General features: G+C 53.7%; 2 protein-coding genes across 8 annotated transcripts in view; one reads left to right on the top strand and one right to left on the bottom strand.

The window, feature by feature from the left end:
• The window catches only part of MTRFR (mitochondrial translation release factor in rescue), a 28202-nt gene extending 22288 nt beyond the window's left edge, over positions 1–5914 (top strand). For all 3 annotated transcript variants that reach the window (XM_058425684.1, XM_032168403.2, XM_032168404.2), the window contains exons 2-3: positions 1357–1666; positions 4491–5914. In XM_058425684.1, the coding sequence (XP_058281667.1) occupies positions 1385–1666; positions 4491–4709 (501 nt within the window). In that variant the 5' untranslated portion in view covers positions 1357–1384 and the 3' untranslated portion in view covers positions 4710–5914. The remainder of the gene's footprint in view (positions 1–1356; positions 1667–4490) is intronic.
• A 3273-nt stretch (positions 5915–9187) lies between these two features.
• Positions 9188–20908, bottom strand: CDK2AP1 (cyclin dependent kinase 2 associated protein 1). 5 transcript variants are annotated; one of them, XM_058425685.1, is made up of 5 exons: positions 20616–20762; positions 16265–16362; positions 14061–14187; positions 9390–10066; positions 9188–9204 (listed from the first exon to the last, which is right to left on the bottom strand). In XM_058425685.1, the coding sequence occupies exons 1-4, from the start codon at positions 20668–20670 to the stop codon at positions 9999–10001; spliced, it is 348 nt and encodes a 115-aa protein (XP_058281668.1). In that variant the 5' UTR covers positions 20671–20762; the 3' UTR covers positions 9188–9204; positions 9390–9998. The 5 variants fall into 5 exon arrangements, with proteins under 5 accessions (XP_058281668.1, XP_032024297.1, XP_032024301.1 ...); XM_032168406.2 differs by lacking the exon at positions 9188–9204 and having other exon boundaries at positions 9264–10066; positions 20616–20908; XM_032168410.2 differs by lacking the exons at positions 9188–9204; positions 20616–20762 and adding an exon at positions 19942–19960 and having other exon boundaries at positions 9264–10066.
• Between the last annotated feature and the right edge of the window lie 314 nt (positions 20909–21222).

The following is a 21222-nucleotide window of genomic DNA, read 5'->3' as shown; positions in this document are numbered from 1 at the left end:
GTGGTGGTGTCTGCCTGTAGTCTTCACCTACCAGGGAGCCTGAGGTGAGAGAATCGCCTGACCCTGGGGAAGTCAAGGCTGCAGTAAGCTGTGATCATGCCACTGCAGTGACACTGCATGCCACACCTGGGTGACAGAGTGGGACTCTGTCTCAAAAAAAAAAAAAATTAGTTGACTTGGTAGTTCCAACGATGAGTACCAGTTGGACCACATTGTTGGCAGTGCGTCCAGGGGAACAGATGTTCACATTCAAATCCATGAAACTGGAAACAAAAAACAACAATCATGACATTGATTGATAGTGATGTTTACTATGTCAGATTGTTTAAGCTCAGCTATAAAATACTCTCAGCCCCAGCGGTGGGGGGGCGGCGGGGGAGGGGCTCACACTTGTAATCCCAGCACTTTGGGAGGCCGAGGTGGGCAGATCACCTGAGGTCAGGAATTCGAGACCAGCCTGGCCAACATGGTGAATCCCCGCCTCTACTAAAAATACAAAAATTAGCCGGGTGTGGTGGCACGCACCTGTAATCCCAGCTACTCAGGAGGCTGAGGCAGGAGAATCACCTGAACCTGGGAGGCGGAGGTTGCAGTGAGCCAAGATCGCGCCATCGCATTCCAGCCTGGGCGACAGAGCGAGATTCCATCTCAAAAAATAAAATAGACTCTCATAGTCATCTTTACATTTTGATTTCAGAGATTCTCAAACATTTAAATACTGGCACTTGACCCAGATCCTAATTCTTGCTTGATGCACTATTTATCTGTATCAAATTACAGTCCGTTCCTTTGATTTTTTTTTTTTTTTTTTTTTTTTTTTGACAGTGTCTCGCTCTGTTGCCCAGGCTGGAGTGCAGTGGCTCTGCCTCAGCCTCCCGAGTAGCTGGGATTACATGCGCCCACCAAGCCCGGCTAATTTTTGTATTTTTAGTAGAGACAGAGTTTCACCATCTTGGCCAGGCTGGTCTTGAACTCCTGACCTCATGATCCACCTGCCTCGGCCTCCCAAAGTGCTTGGATTACAGGTGTGAGCCACCACGCCCAGCCTGAATTTCATACTCAAAACCTTTCCTTCCTGAGAAAACAGCACCCCTAGGTGCTTGGAAGATATTTTTGGTCTGTTGCAAGAAAATATGTATTAGCTGGCAGGGCATGTCCTGGTAACATGGCAGACAGTGCAAGGCTGAGGAGAGGGGCGTCTTGCTGAATAATGTGTCTCTGCTCATTTCCTAAATTCCCTCGGTAACAGATGGGTCATCATTTGAATTGCTTTATAAAAAGCTGTCTTCGAATCTGAAGCATAATCTTGAGGGCAGATGCCTCTTACTGAAAGCTCTCCTTATTCATCTAACCCAGGTCCTCGGCCAGCAGAGCCACGTTCCTTATGAGCACCGCGGGTTTATTTCATTTTCCTACACCATTGACCCGAATATGCCCGGCGCCATGGGGACTCCGGCTTTGGGAGAAGCTGACGTTGTTATCCCCAGGAATAGCTGTCACTCCGGTCCAGATGGCAGGCAAGAAGGACTACCCTGCACTGCTTTCCTTGGATGAGAATGAACTCGAAGAGCAGTTTGTCAAAGGACACGGCCCAGGGGGCCAGGCAACCAACAAAACCAGCAACTGCGTGGTGCTGAAGCACATCCCCTCGGGCATCGTTGTAAAGGTAGATCACAGAAGGCCGCTGAGGGGAGAGGCCCCGCCCAAGGGTTCCACAGCCTCCAGAGATTTCTCCCAAGTGTGAATGGGATCAGCTGAAGTGCATTATTTTTCTGGCTCGGGCCACCCTCTACCAGCCAGGCAGTAGAGGGCACCACAGATCTCGTCCCATCCCTGAGCCATTCCTCCCTAAGGCAGAACCTCCTACAACAGCCTGGGAAGCCTGCTTCCAGGATCTTTTGGAGCCAGGGTATGGCTGCCATCCTTGAATTTGGCAGACAGCACTGGTGCTTGGCTGCTGCCCCGGAAGCAACGTCTTGACAAAGCTAAGCAGTGGCTGATAAAGGCAGGCGCCCGGACAGCATGGTTCTTTCAAATCTATTCCCGCTGCAGGAAGGCTGCCGAGATCCCCAGCATTGCTGTGCGCTCCAAGTCCCTGAGGAGGTGGCAAGCAGGCCTGGGTTGTCGGCTGGCAGTCCCAGCCCTTAGCTGTCCTGGCTGGTTAACATTAGGGTGGCCACGTCCTCCATGCCTCTCTGTCCCCTTTGGTAAATGTCGGTGATGGCTCCCCTTCTGGACAGAGACAACTGAGGGTGAGATCATGGAGGATCATGGAGGCCAGGCATTTTCCAACCTCAGAAGAAACAATGCTGTGCACAGCTGCCTCAGGCCAGGCACGGTAGCTCATGCCTGTAAATCCCAGCACTTTGGGAGGCCGAGGTGGGTGGATTACCTGAGGTCAGGAGTTCCAGACCAATCTGGTCAACATGGCAAAACCCCATCTCTACTAAAAATACAAAAATTAGCCGGGCGTGGTGGCGCGTGCCTGTAATCCCAGTTACTCGGGAGGCTGAGGCAGGAGAATCGCTTGAACCCTGGAGGCAGAGGTTGCAGTGAGCCGAGATCATGCTACTGCATACCAGCCTAGGCAACAGACAAGATTCCCTCTTAAAAAAAAAAAAAAAGACAAGCCTGGTCAGAGGGGCTCCCAGTCCTTCTGCCTCAGGGATCACGAGAGAGTCCTGGAGGCAGCACAGAAAAGAGACAGCCAAGGCAGGTGTTTCGTATATAATGATACTGGCAGCACATACTTACAGGTCATGGAAACGTGTGGGAGGAACTGTTCTAAGCAGCATTAACTCTGCAGTCCCCAAAACCCCATGTTCATGATTTCCATCACAGTACAGGTGTGGAATCTGGGACACAGAGAGGCTAAGTGACCTGCCCAAGGTCCTGCCACTTAGTAGTCAGTTCACAGCATACCCCACGTCCATGTTCCTAACAGCTGCACTTCACTGCTGGGTTTTTGAGCCACGAGCATTTCACGTAAAACCTCAATCACTTTTCTTTTCCTCCTTGAAAAGTGTCATTCATGAGTAACAAAATTCTGAAACCTGAGAGTTAATTTTTGTTTAACCTATTTTACATAACTCATTCCAAACTTGCTTTCAGAATTATTCTTTAACCCTAATTTCATAGAATTTTTTTTTAAGAGACAGGGTCTTGTTTTGTCAGCCAGGTTGGAGTGCAGTGGTGCAATCATGGCTCAGTGTAGCCTCAAACACCTGGGCTCATGCAATCCTCCCGCCTCAGCCTCCTGAGTAGCTGGGACTGCAGGCATGCCCCACCACACTCAGTGTTTTTTGTTTCGTTTTGTTTTTTGAGACAGTCTTGCTCTATTGCCCAGGCTGGAGTGCAGTGGCGCAATCTCAGTTCACTGCAACCTCCGCCTCCTGGGTTCAAGCAATTCTCCTGCCTCAGCCTCCTGAGTAGCTGGGATTATAGATGCCCATCACCATGCCCAGCTAATTTTTTTGTATTTTTACTAGAGACAGAGTTTCACCATGTTGGCCAGGCTGGTTTCAAACTCCTGACCTCAAGGGATCCACCCATCTCGGCCTCCCAAAGTGCTAGGATTACAGGCATAAGCCACCGTGTCCGGCCACCCAATTTTTACATTTTTGGTACAGATGGGGGATCTTGCTATGTTGCCCACGCTGGTCTCAAACTCCAGCCCTCAAGTGATCCTCCCGTTTCAGCCCCCAAAGCATTGGGATCATAGGTGTGAGCCACTGTGCCTGGCTTAGGATTTATCTGTTATCAAACAGTTTTGCAAGGCACTCACCTATAGTAACTGAGGCATTACACAGTGCATGAGTTATGGTTGACTGATAATAAAGATGCTATGTTCTTCCTTCAGACAGAACTTTATGCTTATAAATGGTACACACAAAGTGGTTGTTCACTGGCCACAAGCTAGATACATCAGTTGATACTTTCATAATTATTTTGCGACTTTAAGTTATTTGAAGGCCACTGTTGCTTCTAAACAAAATAGCACTCCTAATGATTAAAACAATCACAGTGAAAGCCACATAATACAGCAAGGGTGTGGGACACAGGGCAGAGGCAGGAAGGGGGCTGGTCTTCACTGTCACTGACTCATGGGGACTCCTGCTAAGGGGCTTTGCCTTCCAGGTTTGTCCCTCTCTATAAAGCGAACAGGTTGTCCTGACCAGCCTGGCCAAAATGGTGAAACCCCATCTCTACTAAAAATACAAAAATTAACAGGGCATGGTGGCGTGCGCCTATAATCCCAGCTACTTGGGAGGCTGAGGCAGGAGAATCACTTGGACCCAGGAAGCGGAGGTTGCAGTGAGCCAAAGATCACGCCATTGCACTCTAGCCTGGATGACAAGAACGAAACTCTGTCTAAATAAATAAATAAATAATAAATAAAAAAGCGAACAGGTTGAATTTAATGACTTCTGAGGTCCTGTCCGTTTTGAACATCCTTTGGTTTTCACATTATAAAATATTATCTCTTACAGTGCCATCAGACAAGATCAGTTGATCAGAACAGAAAGCTAGCTCGGAAAATCCTACAAGAGAAAGTAGATGTTTTCTACAATGGTGAAAACAGTCCTGTTCACAAAGAAAAACTAGAAGCAGCGAAGAAAAAACAAGAAAGGAAAAAAAGAGCAAAGGAAACCCTGGAAAAAAAGAAGCTACTGAAAGAACTGTGGGAGTCAAGTAAAAAGGTCCACTGAGAAAAGAATTACAGATTCCAAATTCCAAATGACAGAATCTGCCAGAAGCTCCCAGGGAATAATGGTTCCATCACCAGCATTATTATAGTGCTTCAAAAGAAATATTTTTGATGAACTTAAAAGACAACAAAGTTATTTAAATGGTGCACTAAACTAGTGAACAGAGACATGCACGATTCAAAAATAAAACTCAGCCGGGCGCAGTGGCTCACACTTGTAATCCCAGCACTTTGGGAGGCCGAGGCGGGCGGATCACGAGGTCAGGAGATCGAGACCACGGTGAAACCCCATCTCTACTAAAAATACAAAAAATTAGCTGGGCGTGGTGGCGGGCGTCTGTAGTCCCAGCTACTTGGAGAGGCTGAGGCAGAAGAATGGCGTGAACCCAGGAGGCGGAGCTTGCAGTGAGCCGAGACTGCGCCACTGCACTCCAGCCTGGGCGACAGAGCAAGACTCCGTCTCAAAAAAAAAAAACAAAAAAAAGAAAACTCGGCCGGGCACGGTGGACGGTGCCTCACACCTGTAATCCCAGCACTTTGGGAGGCCAAGGCGGGCAGATCACTTGAGGTCAGGAGTTGAGACCAGCCTGGCCAACATGGTGAAACCCCGTCTCTACTAAAAATAGAAAAAATTAGCTGGGCGTGGTGGCGGGCGCCTGTAATCCCAGCTACTCGGGAGGCTGAGGCAGGAGAATTGCGTGAACCTGAGAGGCGGAGGTTGCAGTGAGCTGAGATCGCACCACTGCACTCAAGCCTGGGCAACACCTGGGTGACAAACTGAGACTCCATCTCAAAAAAAAATAAAATAAAACTAGGGTCAAGTGCAATGACACACACCTATAATCCCAGCACTTTGGGAGGCTAAGGCAGGAAGATCGCCTGAGCCCAGGAGCTCAAGATTGCAGTGAGCTATGAACACCACTGCACTCCACCTGTCCACTTGTTCTTGTGTGACAGAACAAGACCCTGTCTCTAAAAAATAAGATAAAACCATAAAGAAACACAGTCAGTACTATACAAGAATAATGGCTACTTCTAGAGGGAAGAAAGGAGTTATTGTGATGAGGCACTTGGAGGGGTTCTGGGGTGCCTGACAAAGTTCTGTTTTTTCACCTGGGTGGTAGTTAGAAGGGTGTCCCCGTATTTCAAGTTGTACCTTTGTCTGTGTGATTGTACCTGTTTTGTAATAAAAAAAAATTTTTGAAATTAGTAAAGTCAATTTTTATGGCAAACTGGAGAATGGAGTCAAACATTAATAGCGTTTGGTGGCAACTTGTCATTTGCTGGGAAGCCGCTGCCCAGTGACACTTAAACATCAGTTATCCTGATGTCAGCTCAAGACAGTAAAAGAGAAAACAAGGACCGGGCGTGGTGGCTCACGCCTGTAATCCCAGCACTTTGGGAGGCGGGAGCAGGTGGATCATGAGGTCAGGAGTTTGAGACCAGCCTGACCAACATGGTAAAACCCCATCTCTACTAAAAATACAAAAATTAGCCAGGCGTGGCAGCACACGCCTGTAATCCCAGCTACTCAGGAGGCTGAGGCAAGAGAATTGCTTGAATCCGGGAGGCAGAGGTTGCAGTAAGCCAAGACTGCGCCACCGCACTCCAGCATGAGCAACAGAGCAAGACTCTGTCTCAAAAAAAAAAGAGAAAACAAGAGGGTTGGAAGAGTTAAAGGCTCTGTTCCTTGTCCATGTGCTCTATTAGCTTCTAGGCTGTTTGATGCCCAGTTGTGCCTCTGATGTAGAAACACATTCACTGCACACTGATTTGCAAGATTTGTAAAGGTGAGGTTGTTCCAGAATCTGATTTGCTAGTAAATTTACATCACTTAAGCTGGATTTGACCTTACAGTTGTTTTTCTTTTAAAGCCATGCTTAATAGCTTGGCTTGTTAGAACTCTTCTGGAGTCCACATAGAAAACAAATAGGAAAAAATACTGGGAGGTGAGAAGGCCATGGTGAGATTGCCAGTTGCAGGGCCTCAGTTCTGCAGTCTGTCCAGCGGGCCTAGGCGGCATGTCCAGGGCATACATCCAAGCACACCTTTCTCTTTGAGGCTGCCAATGAAGGCTCTTCTCACCTCAGCGACAGCTTTGGATGCTTACACATTCAATGCAGGGCTCATTCTACACCTCCTGTTGCGAGTGTACAGGACCCTTCCCCAGCCCAAACTCCCTTTAGAAAATAGTCTCTAGAACAACACCTAAGAAACCAGTAATAGTGGGAAGGGAAATATGGAGCTGGAGATGAGGGAGAGTGGTTTCCGTTTGTCTCCTCTCTCATACCTTTGCAACTTTCTGCCACAAGCAGGAAGGGGACACAGCACTCGTTTCACTAGAGCCTGTTTCTGCTGGCCTTCAGCCTTGTCACGGCTGAGAATTCGCCTCATGCCTGCATCAAAGAAAGACAAGTCTCTCTCATTTGTCTTTGTCTATTGCTCAGCAAAGCAAATTCTCATTGTGGGCATTTAGGGCCTAAGATATAGAGTAAGAATTAAAATCCCTTTGGGAGGCACTGTCAGAGACCACCACGTGGATTCTCAACACATCCAGTGCAGCCCATTTTTTCCCTGGCACCAGAGCAGATAATTCTTCCAGTGAGCACCATATGAAGTAGCTTGAATTTAGGGGTCGCACTTTATGAAAAAGATTCCTGTAGCATCCAGCAAAAGCCCACAGGATAAGCACCTACGAACTGAGAATGGCCTAACCGTGGGTAATAGGCCAACTCAATAATACTGCTTCTGGGCTGGGCGCAGTGGCTCACGCTTGTAATCCCAGCACTTTGGGAGGCTGAGGCGGGCGGATCATGAGGTCAGGAGATCGAGACCACGGTGAAACCCTGTTTCTACTAAAAATACAAAAAAAAAATTAGCCGGGCGTGGTGGCGGGCGCCTGTAGTCCCAGCTACTCGGAGAGGCTGAGGCAGGAGAATGGCGTGAACCCGGGAGGCGGAGCTTGCAGTGAGCCGAGATCGCACCACTGCACTCCAGCCTGGGTGACAGAGCGAGACTCTGTCTCAAAAATAAATAAATAAATAAATAAATAAAATAATAATACTGCTTCTGGCCGGGCGTGCTGGCTCACGCCTGTAATCCCAGCACTTTGGGAGGCCAAGGTGGGTGGGTCACCTGAGGTCAGGAGTTCGAGACCACCCTGACCAACATGGTAAAATCCCATCTCTAATAAAAATACAAAAATTAGCTGGGTGTGGTGGCACACTCCTGTAATCCCAGCTACTCGGGAGGCTAAGCTGGAAAAATCCCTTGAACCTGGGAGGCAGAGATTGCAGTTAACCAACATCAAGCCACTGCACTCTAGCCTAGGCAACAGAGGGAGACTCCACCTAAAAAATAAATAAATAAATAAACTGCTTCTGATTTTTTTTTTCCTAGCATACACTCAAGTTTGCTGCACTTAAAATACACCCATAATGCAACTTCACTTTATCCCTACCTCCGACTTAGCAAACACATTCTTTCCCCAGCCAACTGTGCTAATGATGTCATCACCAAAATGTTTCCATGTCAGATGGGAAAATACAGTTTGAACAGGTATCTCCTACCTCTTGTAAAAAGTAGAGGTTCCTCTCCAAAGACTTTCCTCCCCATTTAATTTGGAATAAACAGTAACTTCTCTTCGAAGCAAAATTTATTCAAAGACCTGTGCTGACATTCTTAATTATCTGCTAGCCGTGGTAAAGAAATCAATGTACTTTATGTTCTTAGCTCCCACAATTTAGCCTAAATATTTGCCCTGGCATGCTTATACTGGTCCAAGCAAGCATTAGGTCATAGCCTGTTCCTCTTCCTTATTTAAAAGTGTTTTTACCTTTCTCACCATTCCACAAGTTATTTCCTCCTTCCTTTGTTCTCCTCTGCCTTTGCCTCTTTTAAAAAGTTTTAAGTTGCTCGCCAATCAGGACAAATACAGAATGTATTCCAGCCAGTGGAAACCGGACACAGCAGTAGGGTGGATGCATCAGGTTACAAATGACCCCGTCTCTTTGTTTGGTGTACTCTCATGGCAAAACTGCTGGCGAGTGTACCCTTTCTGCAGGAAGTAAAAATGGCCTTGCTGAGGAAATTAAATTTATGTTCAAGTGCTATTTCTCCACGGCACCGGGGAACAAGCATTTCAAACACTTTCATGAGAGATTATTTAAAATAGCACTTCTTTAGACCAGGTGCGGTAGCTCAAACCTATAATCCCAGTACTTTGAGAGGCTAAGGTGGAAGATCACTTGAGCCCAGGACCCAGCCTAGGCAACATAGTGAGACCTCATCTCTACAAAAAGTTTTTTTTTTCCTTCACACACCCATTCATTCAATATGAAAAGTCTTTTAAAAATTATTCAGGCGTAGTGGCACACACCTGTAGTTCCCGCCACTAGGGAGGCTGAGGTGGGAGGATTGCTTGAGCCCAGGAGGTTGAGGCTGCGGTGAGCCAAGATTACATTACTGCGCTCCAGCCTGGGTGGCAAAACAAGACCCTGTCTCAAAAAAATAAAACAGCACGTAAGAATTCAAGGAACCCACATTTTAATACAAATTGTTAATGAAAATAAGCTTTATTACATCAAGTAATAAATACATACAAAGATGCAAACAGTTTTAGTCATTTTCTTCCAGATGTTTTTATCAACTTACAATAAACACAGAACTGAGATCTACTTACAGTCTTAGTATGAAAGTGTTCGGGGGTCCTTGTTAGGTTTGGTGGGTTGCTCTTTCTTCTGTATTTATAACTTGTGCATTTTTAAAAATTAACTTTGAAGCACTAATAGTCATGCAAATGCTTAAGCAAAAAAGAAGTTACATTAAGCAGAACCTACACTGTATGGCAAATGGGAACCGGCTACTAAGTAAAGCGTGCTGTCAATATGAGTTCAAAACAAAATCCCTAGAGTGGTATTAGCTTATGAAAAGGAACAAAGAACACCGTGGGTAACAAATGTATTCAAAAGAGAAGATTAAAGGGAGACAATGGTGTCTTGGAGGCAAACTACAGTTTGCTGTAAGATAACTTTACGTGCATCTTTTAAATCAATGCTTAAAAAACAAAAAAAACCTCGGCAGTTCCTAACTACTTATAAAATGCAAATCCTAATTAATTGCAAAATCTTTTCTCAATCTTTGAGACTGTAGGTTCAGAGCCAAGTGAACCAGGGGAGGAAAAACCAAACTGTAACCATTTTGAAAACAAGGGTTTCATCTGAACAGGGGAGATGAACTGTAACTTCTCATCTTGTAAAAAGATGGAAATCCTTCAAAACCAACAAGGCAGCTAGGATCTGGCATTCCGTTCCGTTTCTGCCAAGCACTCCCGAACCAGTCCTCTAGCGTGAATGATGCCTGAAAGAGAGGCAGAGACCTGAAGTCAGCCAGTGCACAGGACCAGCCTGCAGAGCCCATTCTGGTACAGGAAGAGGATCCATCCTTCCACAGCCTGTCCACAAAACCCTCAGACAGAAAGGAAACTGGGGGAACCTATAACCAAGCAACCCTGAAGGATGCTAACAATCCCATCCCTCTCTAAGGCCCTTCCCTCCTCACCACAACTCTTCCTGTCTCTCTAAACATTTTTTCCTGCATTCAAGGTGGCACCAGCAAGCTGTCCTTCCATGACACTGTTGGATGAAAGACGTGTCTCCACCCAAATTCTTTTGCTTGACTGACTGTGGAGATTTTTCTCTGGCTTCTTCAGTCTGAATTCTAGAAAGGGCTTGATCGGCCTAAGTAAGCAAGAGAATGGCTCCAGCTGCACAAGTAAGGGCGCAGAGAACTGACTGCTGCCCACGCGGGACCCTGGGTCCACGAGGACAACCCCACAAGACTCTGCAGCTACCTTCTGCCTGATGAATCTTCCCGTCTTTTGTCTCTATGGTTTGGTGGTTACCTTTTTTTCCTTCTGCCTCTACTGAACTTCATGAAATATGATCTTTTAATAGACACTAAGGATTCTATTCCTTCTAATACATGACTCCCAGAGGCCACTGGGAATGACATCCCACATCATCACCTCACAAATCTTAGAATCTAACTCAGAGCCTTGGAGAATGTTTTCTGTGAGGACCAGACAGCAAATATTTTGAGCTTTGCAGGCTACACAGTCTCCGACACAACTACTCCACTCAAATTTCTTTTGAGACAGCATCTTGCCCTGTCACCCAGGCTGGAGTGCAGTGACATGATCACAGCTCACTGCAGCCTCAACCTCCCAGAATCAGGTGATCCTCCCACCTCAGCCTCCGGAGAAGCTGGGACTGTAGGCACACACCACCATGCCTGGCTGTTTTATTATTATTTGTAGAGATGGGAGTCTCACTATGTTGCTCCTGGCTTCAGCCTCCCAAACTGCTGGATTACAGGCGTGCACCATCACACCTGGCCCCACAAACCTTTATTTATGAACACTTAAGTCTGAATTTCAGATAACTTTCACACGTCCCAAAATCATTTTTTTTTTTTCAACCATTAAGAACCATGCCTGTCACGGTGGCTCACACCTGTAATCCCAGCACTTTTGGAGGCCGGGGCACATGGGCCACTTGAGGTCAGGTGTTTGAGACCAGCCTGGCCAACATGGTACAACCCCATCTCTTTTTTTTTTTTTTTTTTTTTGAGACAGAGTCTCGCTGTCGCCCAGGCTGGAGTGCAGTGGCGCGATCTCGGCTCACTGCAGGCTCCGCCCCCCGGGGTTCACACCATTCTCCTGTCTCAGCCTCCTGAGCAGCTGGGAATACAGGCGCCCGCCACCTCGCCCGGCTAATTTTTTGTATTTTTAGTAGAGACAGGGTTTCACTGTGTTAGCCAGGATGGTCTCGATCTCCTGACCTCGTGATCCGCCCGCCTCGGCCTCCCAAAGTGCTGGGATTACAGGCGTGAGCCACCGCGCCCGGCCTGGTACAACCCCATCTCTACTAAAAATACAAAAATTAGATGGGCGTGGTGGTGGGCGCCTATAATCCCAGCTACTCGGGAGGCTGAGGCAGGAGAATTGCTTGAACCCGGGAGGCAGAGGTTGCAGTGAGCCGAGATTGTGCCATTGCACTCCAGCCTGGGTGATAGAGCAAGACTCCGTCTCAAAACAAAAAAACAAAACAAAAAAAACACTATTCTTGACTCTTGGCTCATGGACTGTAGTTGCCAACCTACCTACAATGCTCCTATGCTCCTAACTCCCTGACCCCTCTATGACGTGTTTTCACCCTGCTGTGACATGAGGTTGGTAAGCTTGGGCTTGGCTGTTGGCCAAGGGGTAGCACTAGGTCTTCCTTGTTACTAAAACACTGGCAGTTTGTACGCATTTGCTGACTTGAACCAGTGCCTTTTCTGGGTGACTGCAAATCACCTGTTGGACTCTGGGACCCAGCATATTCCCAGGAATTTCCATTCGGGTAACCAGCACCCCAGCTACCGGAGAGCAGGCGAGACCAGGGTTGGGCTCTGCATCCCTTCCCCAGGCCCTCTTCAATCACATCCTCTAACCCTGCTAATCCCAACCTAGCTTTTGGATCCGTCAACCTCTTCACAAAGGTTTCATAAACTCCAGAGCAACCCCGCTCCTGGCAGCAGCCTGTCCTCAACTGGCCCTCGTGTCACTGGGGTCATGACTTCAACTACAGCCCCCATTTATGCTACAGATTTACAACCAAAGAATGTTCCTCTCCCAGGCCAGGCGAGGTGGCTCAATGTCTGTAATCCCAGCACTTTGGGAGGCCAAGGTGGGAGGATCACAAGGTCAAGAAATCGAAACCATCCTGGCTAACCAACATGGCGAAACCCGGTCTCTAGTAAAAATATAAAAATTAGCTGGGTGTAGTGGCGCATGCCTATAATCCCAGCTACTCGGGAGGCTGAGGCAGGAAAATCGTTTGAACCCGGGAGGCGGAGGTTGCAGTGAGCCAAGATCGCGCCACTGCAGTCCAGCCCGGGTGACAGAGCTAGACTCCATCTCAAAAAAAAAGAGAATGTTCCTCTCCCAGGTTGCTTCTCCAGCCATTTTTTTTTTTTTTTTTTTTTTTTTTTTTTTTTTTTTTTTTTTGAGGAGTCTCGCTCTGTCACCCAGGCTGGAGTGCAGTGGCACGATCTCGGCTCACTGCAAGCTCCGCCTCCTGGGTTCATGCCATTCTCCTGCCTCAGCCTCTCCGAGTAGCTGGGACTACAGGCGCCCGCCACCACACCCGGCTAATTTTTTGTATTTTTAGTAGAGACGGGGTTTCACCATGGTCTCGATCTCCTGACCTCGTGATCCGCCCGCCTCGGCCTCCCAAAGTGCTGGGATTACAAGCGTGAGCCACCGCGCCCGGCTCTCCAGCCTTTTTAAGAACCCCAAGTCCTAGGCCGGGCGCTGTGGCTCACGCCTGTAATGCCAGCACTTTGGGAGGCCAAGGCAGGTGGATCACCTGAGGTTGGGAGTTCAAGACCAGCCTGACCAACATGGAGAAACCCTGTCTCTACTAAAAATACAAAAAATTAGACGGGTGTGGTGGCATATACCTGTAATCCCAGCTACTTGGAAGGCTGAGGCAGGAGAATCGCTTGAACCCAGGAGGCGGAGGTTGCGGTGAGCCAAGATTGCACCACTGCACTCCAGCCTGGGCAACAAGAGTAAAACTCCGTCTCCAAAAAAAAAAAAAAAAAGAGCCCCAAGTCTCCCCTCATCTTGAATGAGTTCATGGGCTATGGCTCCACTGCACTGTCTCCTTCTAAAATAGAAATCCTGCTCTCCCTCCACTCCCCTTTTATTTCAGGAGGTAGCAACCTATTTAACGTCCTTTCGAAATCAGCTGGACAGTCACACCTTAACACGAGTCCCTTGTGCTCTGTCATTTCCTGCCTGCCCTCCCTCTCCAATCATTAAAGAACAAAGTGCTCTCAGCCTCCCTCCCCAGACCCTAGCACAGACCCACACACTTCCTTGGGTCTCCCTCCAAAGAGGTGACAGCAGAGGGCAGTGCAGGCACCAATGAACCCTGAGCTTGGCTTCCCTAGGACCAGTGTCGGCCAACAGGAGCAGACCAGGCAGGGTCGGGGGCGGGGGACACTTCGAACACACCCTTGAAAGCCAGCAGACCCCCTGGCAGCACACAGGGTAAGAAGGGCTCCCTGCCTGGGCTGCCCTTCCCAGAAGAACCCTCTGAAGACATCCGGCCCCCCAGGCCCCTCGCCACCAGACCCATCGCCTGCCTAAGGCCTCCACAGCAGGTGGCAACTCTGTAACAAGACAGGAGCTCCGATGAGCAAGCCCCATCCCTAGCCCACCTTCCCACATTTTCCCCAAAGTCTTTCCAGAGTTAAAGGCCTAGCACTGTGGTCACCGACAAGGCAGCGGGGCTGGGCTTACCGCGCTTCAGCCTCTCCATGGCACTCTTGCTCCCCGCATACGTGGGTCTGATCTCCTTCCCCAGCTCTTCAATGATGGCCAGCAGCTCCGCGTATTTGCTTTGGGGCACCTGGCTGTTCCCAGTTCCCTAGAATCAGAAAGAAATGGGTTCAGCAAAATTAGCCAGGCGTGGTGGTGCATGCCTGTAGTCCCAGTTACTCGGGAGGCTGAGGCAGGAGAACTGCTTGGACCCAGGAGGTGGAGGTTGCAGTGAGCCAAGATCACTCCACTGCACTCCAGCCTGGGCAACAGAGTGAGACTCCATCTCGGGGAAAAAAAAAAAGCGTTCAGCAGCCTGACCCCAAGGCCACAGGCAGGTGGGTGGAGAGGGCCCCGGGCCAGTCAGGGTAGGAAACGCAGCCCAGCCTCAGACTCCTGGGGCAGCCACCTCAGCTGGGCCAAGGAACGTCCCATTCTAGAGGACAACTACAAGTTAGGGAGATGGTCCTCACCCTCCCATCCTCACTCACCCAGGGAGACCACCCAGCCGTCTCCAGGAAGCAAGTTTATCATCTCCAATGAACAAAACAGGGGAACCAGCTTATTTCGGCACAAAACAGTCCAAACAGCATTTCCCAGAATGCAGATGGGTGGGAGGGCACATCCCAGGTGCCGAACCTCCAAGCCAGTGGGGAGACAGAGGCCACACCTGGGCCACCGGGACCACAGCCATCCGCCATGGCCCAGCCAGAGCCTGGAATGCATTCCCTTCTCTCATCCTCCCACCACCACCGGGAGCCCCACAGCAAGCACCCGGATCAGCGAGGCTGCGCTTCCGACAAGCCGCAAGCCCACAAGCCCAGGCTACCTCCCCTTGGCCGCCTCCTCCCATAGCCACGCCAGCTCCCTGGGCGAGGTCCTTGCCTCCTCCCTCCTCCACCACCGCCTCTGTCCCCTGGCCTTGTGCTCTGTCCTGTCCTCGTCCTGCTCCGGCTGCTCTGCCTCCCCACGGCACTGCCTCAGGCACTGCCACTCCCAGCTGCGCCTCTGCCTGGCCTCCCATAGCCGCCGCTTCTTCAGCCGGTCCCACTCACGGGCCCACACCGGCTTCTCCTCCTGAGGCAGGGCGGCCTGGCGGGGCATGGCCAGGGAGCCGCGCACTCTGCGAGGAACAGGCTCCATGGTGACCTCAGAACACTGGCGCTGGGGCCCAGCCAGGGAGAGCATCTTCCCGCTGGGAACTTCCCTGGGGTGGCTTATCTCTTGGAGATGTGGGGTGCAGCTGAGATGGTGGCTACCCCATTCCTGCTGTTCGCCAGCCTGGGCTGGGGGTACTAGGGTCACCCTTGGGCTGATGAGGAGCCCGGGTCTTGGGCAGTTACCAAGTGGGGGTCACAGTCTGGAAAGTGGTGGAATCAGGGAGCGGCCTCACCCAGGCCACGCTCTCAAATACTGGCCCTCGACAAGCGGCCGCTTGGCTCTCGAGACAGGGCCACCTCCTCTCTGCTGGGCCCACGCCCGTGGAGAGCAAGTGGGAACTGACCCTGTCTTCTTGTTTTTTTTGTTTTTGTTTTTGTTTTTTTTTTTTTTGAGACGGAGTCTTGCTCTGTCACCCAGGCTGGAGTGCAGTGGCGCAATGTCGGCTCACTGCAAGCTCCGCCTCCCGGGTTCACGCCATTCTCCTGCCTCAGCCTCTCCGAGTAGCTGGGACTACAGGCGCCCGCCACCACGCCCGGCTAAATTTTTTGTATTTTTAGTAGAGACGGGGTTTCACCGTGGTCTCGATCTCCTGACCTCGTGATCCGCCCGCCTCGGCCTCCCAAAGTGCTGGGATTACAAGCGTGAGCCACCGCGCCCGGCCTGACCCTGTCTTCTGTCCCAGCTTGGAGAGCCAGCGCCAAAGTCAGGCCTCACTTGCCCAGGAAAGAGGAGTGCGGAGACCCACTGGAGGAACACATGGGGTGGGGGCCTCAGCACAGCTCGGGCTGCTGCCCCTTCCTGATGCTCTCCTGTCCCCTCCACCTCACACGTCCCCGCGAAGCACAGTCCCCAGTGCCCTCCATTCTGATGTGTTCTGAGCAGGAGTGCAGCCAGGGCCTTGGGCTGAGAAAGCTCCATCCCATCCTTTCTGCTCCTTCGTCTCTTCCACCAACTTCTCTCCTCTGATGGCAGGGAGCATGTCTCCCCCTGGCCCTCCCACCATGCCATCACCCCCATTGCCATACCTGGGTGTAGCCTAGGGACGGTGGCCCGTAGTCACTGAGCAGCTGGCGGTACTGTGAAGACGTCGCCATGCTGGTGGAAGGCGAGTGGACACTCCCAGCTGTGGGGTGGGGAGAGAGAGGCCAGGAGTCAGCTCAGCCAGTTGTACCAAGGCAAGGACTCCGGGTCCTGCAACAGCCCTTGCCCAGGACCCACACCACCAACTGCAGCAGGATGGAGAACACTGCTCTCCACCTTCAGTTTGACCGGCGTAGAAGACGGATAATTAAATGTAGCTACAAGGCACCCGGCCATCCCCAGCTCTGCAGCAGCCGCTGGTCCTCACAGAGCTCTGTCCCATCCAACCAGAACCTTCCAAGCAGCAGGGCTGCTCCCAAAGCTAAAATTACTGCCACTCCTGGCCTCATCTCTGCCCATCCCCTCTCCCTGTGTCCTGGTCCCCAGAGGCTGAGAACCTAGAGGCCGCATCACACCACACCGCCACACAGGCTGGTCGAAAGCAGGCTGAGCTTCCAAGCCTTTTTGCTATGCGCCCAAATCTCTGCTGTGCTCAATGACGGCAAAGACAGGAAGGCCTTGGAGTATTTGAGACCCAACCCTGGCTGAAGACAGGCACGCTGGACATCAAATCAGGAATCTAGAGAACACCACGGCCTCTCTGTGCCCCAGATAAAGCCCCTCAACCTCTCTGTGCCTGTCTCCCCCTCCCCAAAGAGGGGACCAGACTCTTGGCAGTCTATGCCCCAAGGGCTCTGTATCCCAAGAGAGGAGGGTTGAGGCCCCACATATGGGGTGCAACATTGGGGCCTGTCCAGGGCTGCAGTTAGTGACCAAGCAGGGCCCAGCCCAGAACGCAGCCTCCTGGATGTGGCAAGGGAGTCCACGGCTGGGAGCACGCGGCCCCGCAATGGCGTCCCAGTGGCCATTAGCGGGTAAAGGATATCCTGCAGAATGACAAACAGCGGTAACCATGGAGAATTTACCTAGTCCTCCTCGGCAGCTGCCCGCCTGCCGCCCCCAGAGCCACACGGTCTCTCTCTCACACACACAGTGGGCGCCGCAGACTTGGCCTCGGGGACGGACAGCTGGTGCCAGGCTGGCCAAACCCACCAGCTGCTCGCTTGGTGTGGGTGAGGGGAGGGGCAGAGGAGGAAGGAAGTTCAGGGCCTCAAGCTGGGGGAGCCAGGAGGAGCCCTGGAGAACCCTGGCTCCAGGCCCCTCGATTTAGAGAAATGGGCCTGAGGGGGTGGCCTCAGGGCACACAGCATAGAGGAGGCCAATGCAGGGAGCCAGCTACCCCGGCACCTGCCCCTCTCCCCAAGAACGGGGACAGTTCTGAGCTGTCTCCCTGAGTCTCAGGCCAGCCCTGGATGCTGCCACTGCAGCCCAGGTTATGCTCCAGCTTGGGCTGGAACTGGAAATGTGGACTTGGATCCTGAACTGGGCAGAGCACCGAGCCACTCCGAGCCTCAGTTTCCATGCCTCCCACGTGGGGATGATGAGACACGTGCGCTATAGGGGCCGGTTGCTTGGGAGGGGGACGCACTATGCCCACGATATCCAGCACGTCCATGGCCACTGCAGGAATTGGGCAGGGCAATGTCCCCCAGAGCCCCCTCACCACATCAACCAAACCCCAGTTTCCTGAGCTTCTGATGTGGCAGCAAGTGTGGCATGGGGAACACAGGCTCTGCCGGCACAGACCTGGGATCTGATCCTGGTCACTACACCTCTCTGGCCTCGAGGGCCAGTCACTGGGGGTAGCATCGCGCACAGCAACCCAAGCGTTTGCAAGATCCCAGCGCCCTGGCAGGAGGGGTGCTGGCCACTTCCCATGCACCCTCGCATACCCTCGGTGTGCCCCTGTCCTCTTCCCCAACTGCTCTGCCCACTGCTCCTCACCTCCCCTTTTCTGTTCTCCCCACTGGACTTCGTGCCAGCCCCAGCTGTGCCACTCCTGGCTGTGGGACCTCAGACAGGCCCCCCGCCCTCCAGTCCTCAGTTTCTCCATTTGTTAGAGGCAGTGCTTCCCAAGAGAAAGTCTACGGGCTCCAGATCCTACTATTCGATGATACTGGGGTTAGGTTTTGCAAGGCTGAGAGAGAGGAGGAAGGAGAAATCGTCCCATTTTGGCTGGGGGACGAGGAGCAATAGCTCGGTGACCCCAATGCTCTGTCCAGGCCACTCCCTTGTTCGGGGGGTGGGGTGTCTAGTCCTGGAGAGAGATGGCGGAAGGGCTCCAAGTTCCACTCCTGGTCACTCCTTCCTGCAGACACAGGGACCAGGACACAGGGACCACGTCAGCGCAGGCCGTCTCGGCGCATCTCAGACAATGAGCGCAGTGTGCAGGAGCGAGGGGTTGGCAGAGGCCAGGAAGCTCCTGGGGCCAGGCGCGGCTCCCCACCCCCACGCCAGACAAAGAGCGCGGGGCCTGGGGAGCTGGCGGCCTTCCCGCCACTTGGGGCGCCTGGGGGGCTCTGGGGCGGGGGAGGCGGGGGCTTTGTCTAACTCCGCCACTGCCACCACCGGCCAGGCCGCGGCTTGGCAACCCGTGAACAGGAGGCAGGGCTGCAGGGCGTGAGGGATGATGACAAGGAAGCCGGAGGAGCAGCGGCGGCAGCGGAGAGTCCATCTTGGATGCAAATGGCAGGAGGGGAGCTGGGGTTCTGCAAAGGGGCCCATGGAGGGGAAGGAGGGGCACCAAAAATCCCAGATCTAGGGATCTCGGCACTCCTGGAATTCTCCACAGGAGAAAGAAGAAAAACTGAGTACAGGTGCAGCCAGCCCAGAACAGGACTTCAGGGGTCCCCGTGAGTGCCGCTGTCCCTGTGACCCCAAACCCCGAGGGTCCCAGTTTAGGGCCCCGGCCCCAATGACACCAGGGTAAGCCTGAGATGTCAGCCTTGCCCAGGCTGGCAACACCAGCCCCTGCCCTCCCCACAGGCCAGAGGAAGAAGGCTGCTGGCAGTCCTACCTGGCAACAAAGCCCGTCTTTGTAAGGTCTGCGGACCCCAGAGGAGGTGAGAACGTTTGAGAAAAAAACAGTGGCTGTTTGCTCTTTGGGACTCCGAGCCCACAAGTGAGCAATTCAACTCTCCCTCCGCACCCTGACGCTTAACCCTTTCCTGCCCCTACACCTCAGTGTCCAAGGTCTTTTTTTAAGTATCGTTTTTATGGGTCCCACTTCTGATTTGGGGGGTTACGAAGTCAACGTTTGCAAACAAGGCCCAAAACTCGAGCAGGAGAGCCAGCGTGGCACCGGTGACCAACGGGGCCACTCCTCTCCCCCTCGAGTCCTTCCCCGCCCCGCCCCGCAACACAACCGCCTTTGGGAAGTCTGTTTCCGACCAAGTGTCAGAGAAGAGGGGCCCCAGTGAGGTCACAAAGCCCGGCACCTACAAATCTCAATGTTGAGCCCACTCCCCATGGCTCCCTCGGTCCCCTGGGCTCAGCCCGAAGCTACCTGACAACTTCTGGAGGAGTTTCCTGGGAGCGCCCGGCTGCGGCCGCAGCCCCAGCAAGGTCGAGGGGAGCCCCTCCCGGCTTCTGCATCGAGGGCCTTCCAGGGCCAGCCCTGGGGGCTCCCAGATAGGGCGTCCGCGTAACCCATTGACCCCATGCCCGCGCGCGGGCCCCAGCAGCCCCAGGGCTGCGCCAACTTCGTTCACTCCGCGCACACCTTACGGGGATCCCCGCGTGACCGCATGGGGCAGCCCCTGCTCCGACGCGCCCGGCCGAGGCCCCCGGGCCTCCGAGTCCGTTGCGTGCCGGCGACCCCATCCCGGTCCCAGTCCCGGCGGCCCCGCGACCTCAGGGCCCGCGGCAGCCCCGCAGCCCTCCACCCGCGCCCGCCAGCGCGGGGCCTGGCCCTGCCCGCAGCGCCCCCTGCCCTGGCTGCTCCACGACCCCGCTCCCCAGGGCGGCGGGGCCCCGCGCCCCGCTCCCCGCTCCCCGCTCCCCGCTCCCGGCGCGGCCCGGGCCGCTCCCGACTCCCGCCGGCAGGGGCCCTCGCCGAGCCGCCCAGAAGCGGGAGGAAGAAGGAGCCGAGAACAAGCCTCCCCCGCCCTCGCCCTCGCCCGCCGCGCTCCCTGCGATCCGCAGCCGCCGGTGCGGGGGTCACCCCGGGCCGCCCACCCCGCACCCCCAGCCGAGGCCCTCGGCGTGCGGGGCACACCAGAGAACTTTCGCGGCGCGGGCTCGGGAATCATGGCGGCGGCAGCGCTGCCCCTGGCCCGGACCCTAAGCCCCCCGCCCCCGGCCTCCGCGGGCGCCTCCGGCATCCCCGGGCCGGGACCCGACGCGCGGACCCCCAACTTGGCGGCGCTCGGGGCGCGTCGCACGCGGCTCACTCACCGGCGTTGAGGGCGGCGGCGGGCATGTGCGCGGCCAAGTTCGGTTTGTAAGACATCCCCCCGGGCGGCGGGCGCGCCGGGCGCGGCGGGGCCAGGCCGCGAAGGCGGCGGCGGCGGCGGCGAGGCCGGGCGGTAGCGCGGCAGCCCCGCGCCCGTCCGAGCGCCCGCCGAGCGCCCGCGCACTTTTTGTTGTCGGCGGCTCGGGCCGCGCCGGCAAATATGGCCGTCCGCGCCCTGCCGCCGCCGCAGTCTCACCCAGGCCCCGGGCGCGGCGCAGGGGCAGCCGCAAACTTTCCGCGGAGCCGGCGGGGCGGCCGGGGCCGGGAGGGGGCGGCCCGGCGTCAGGGGGCGGCTCCGCCTGCGGCCGCGCCCCGCGCCTCCGGGTGCGCTCGGCGTCCGCAACTTGCCAAAGTTTGGGGGCTGGGGTCCCGGCGGCGCCTGAGGCCCGCGCGCGTCCGGGCGGCTAACCAGCGCCTGGCGCCCCGGGGGTGCGCTGGGGGCCGCCCCCGCGGCGGCTGCGGGAGGCCAGGGCGAACCGGAATCCGAGGAGCACTTTCTTCCCCTTGATGGTGGGGGCAGGGATGGAAAATTACCTGGAGAAAATGGTG

The sequence above is a fragment of the Hylobates moloch genome, unplaced genomic scaffold, assembly GCF_009828535.3.
Source record: "Hylobates moloch isolate HMO894 unplaced genomic scaffold, HMol_V3 SCAFFOLD_12, whole genome shotgun sequence".
Taxonomy (NCBI): domain Eukaryota; kingdom Metazoa; phylum Chordata; class Mammalia; order Primates; family Hylobatidae; genus Hylobates; species Hylobates moloch.
This window is presented reverse-complemented; position numbering and strand designations above follow the sequence as displayed.

Coding starts and splice junctions, on each gene's coding strand:
- CDK2AP1 (XM_032168406.2), bottom strand. CDS start 20,670: ATGTCTTACAAACCGAACTTGGCCGCGCACATGCCCGCCGCCGCCCTC. Junction 14,188..16,264: donor CGTCCCTAGGCTACACCCAG/GTATGGCAATGG, acceptor TTCTGATTCTAG/GGAACTGGGAACAGCCAGGT. Junction 10,067..14,060: donor CATGGAGAGGCTGAAGCGCG/GTAAGCCCAGCC, acceptor CCTCTCTTTCAG/GCATCATTCACGCTAGAGGA.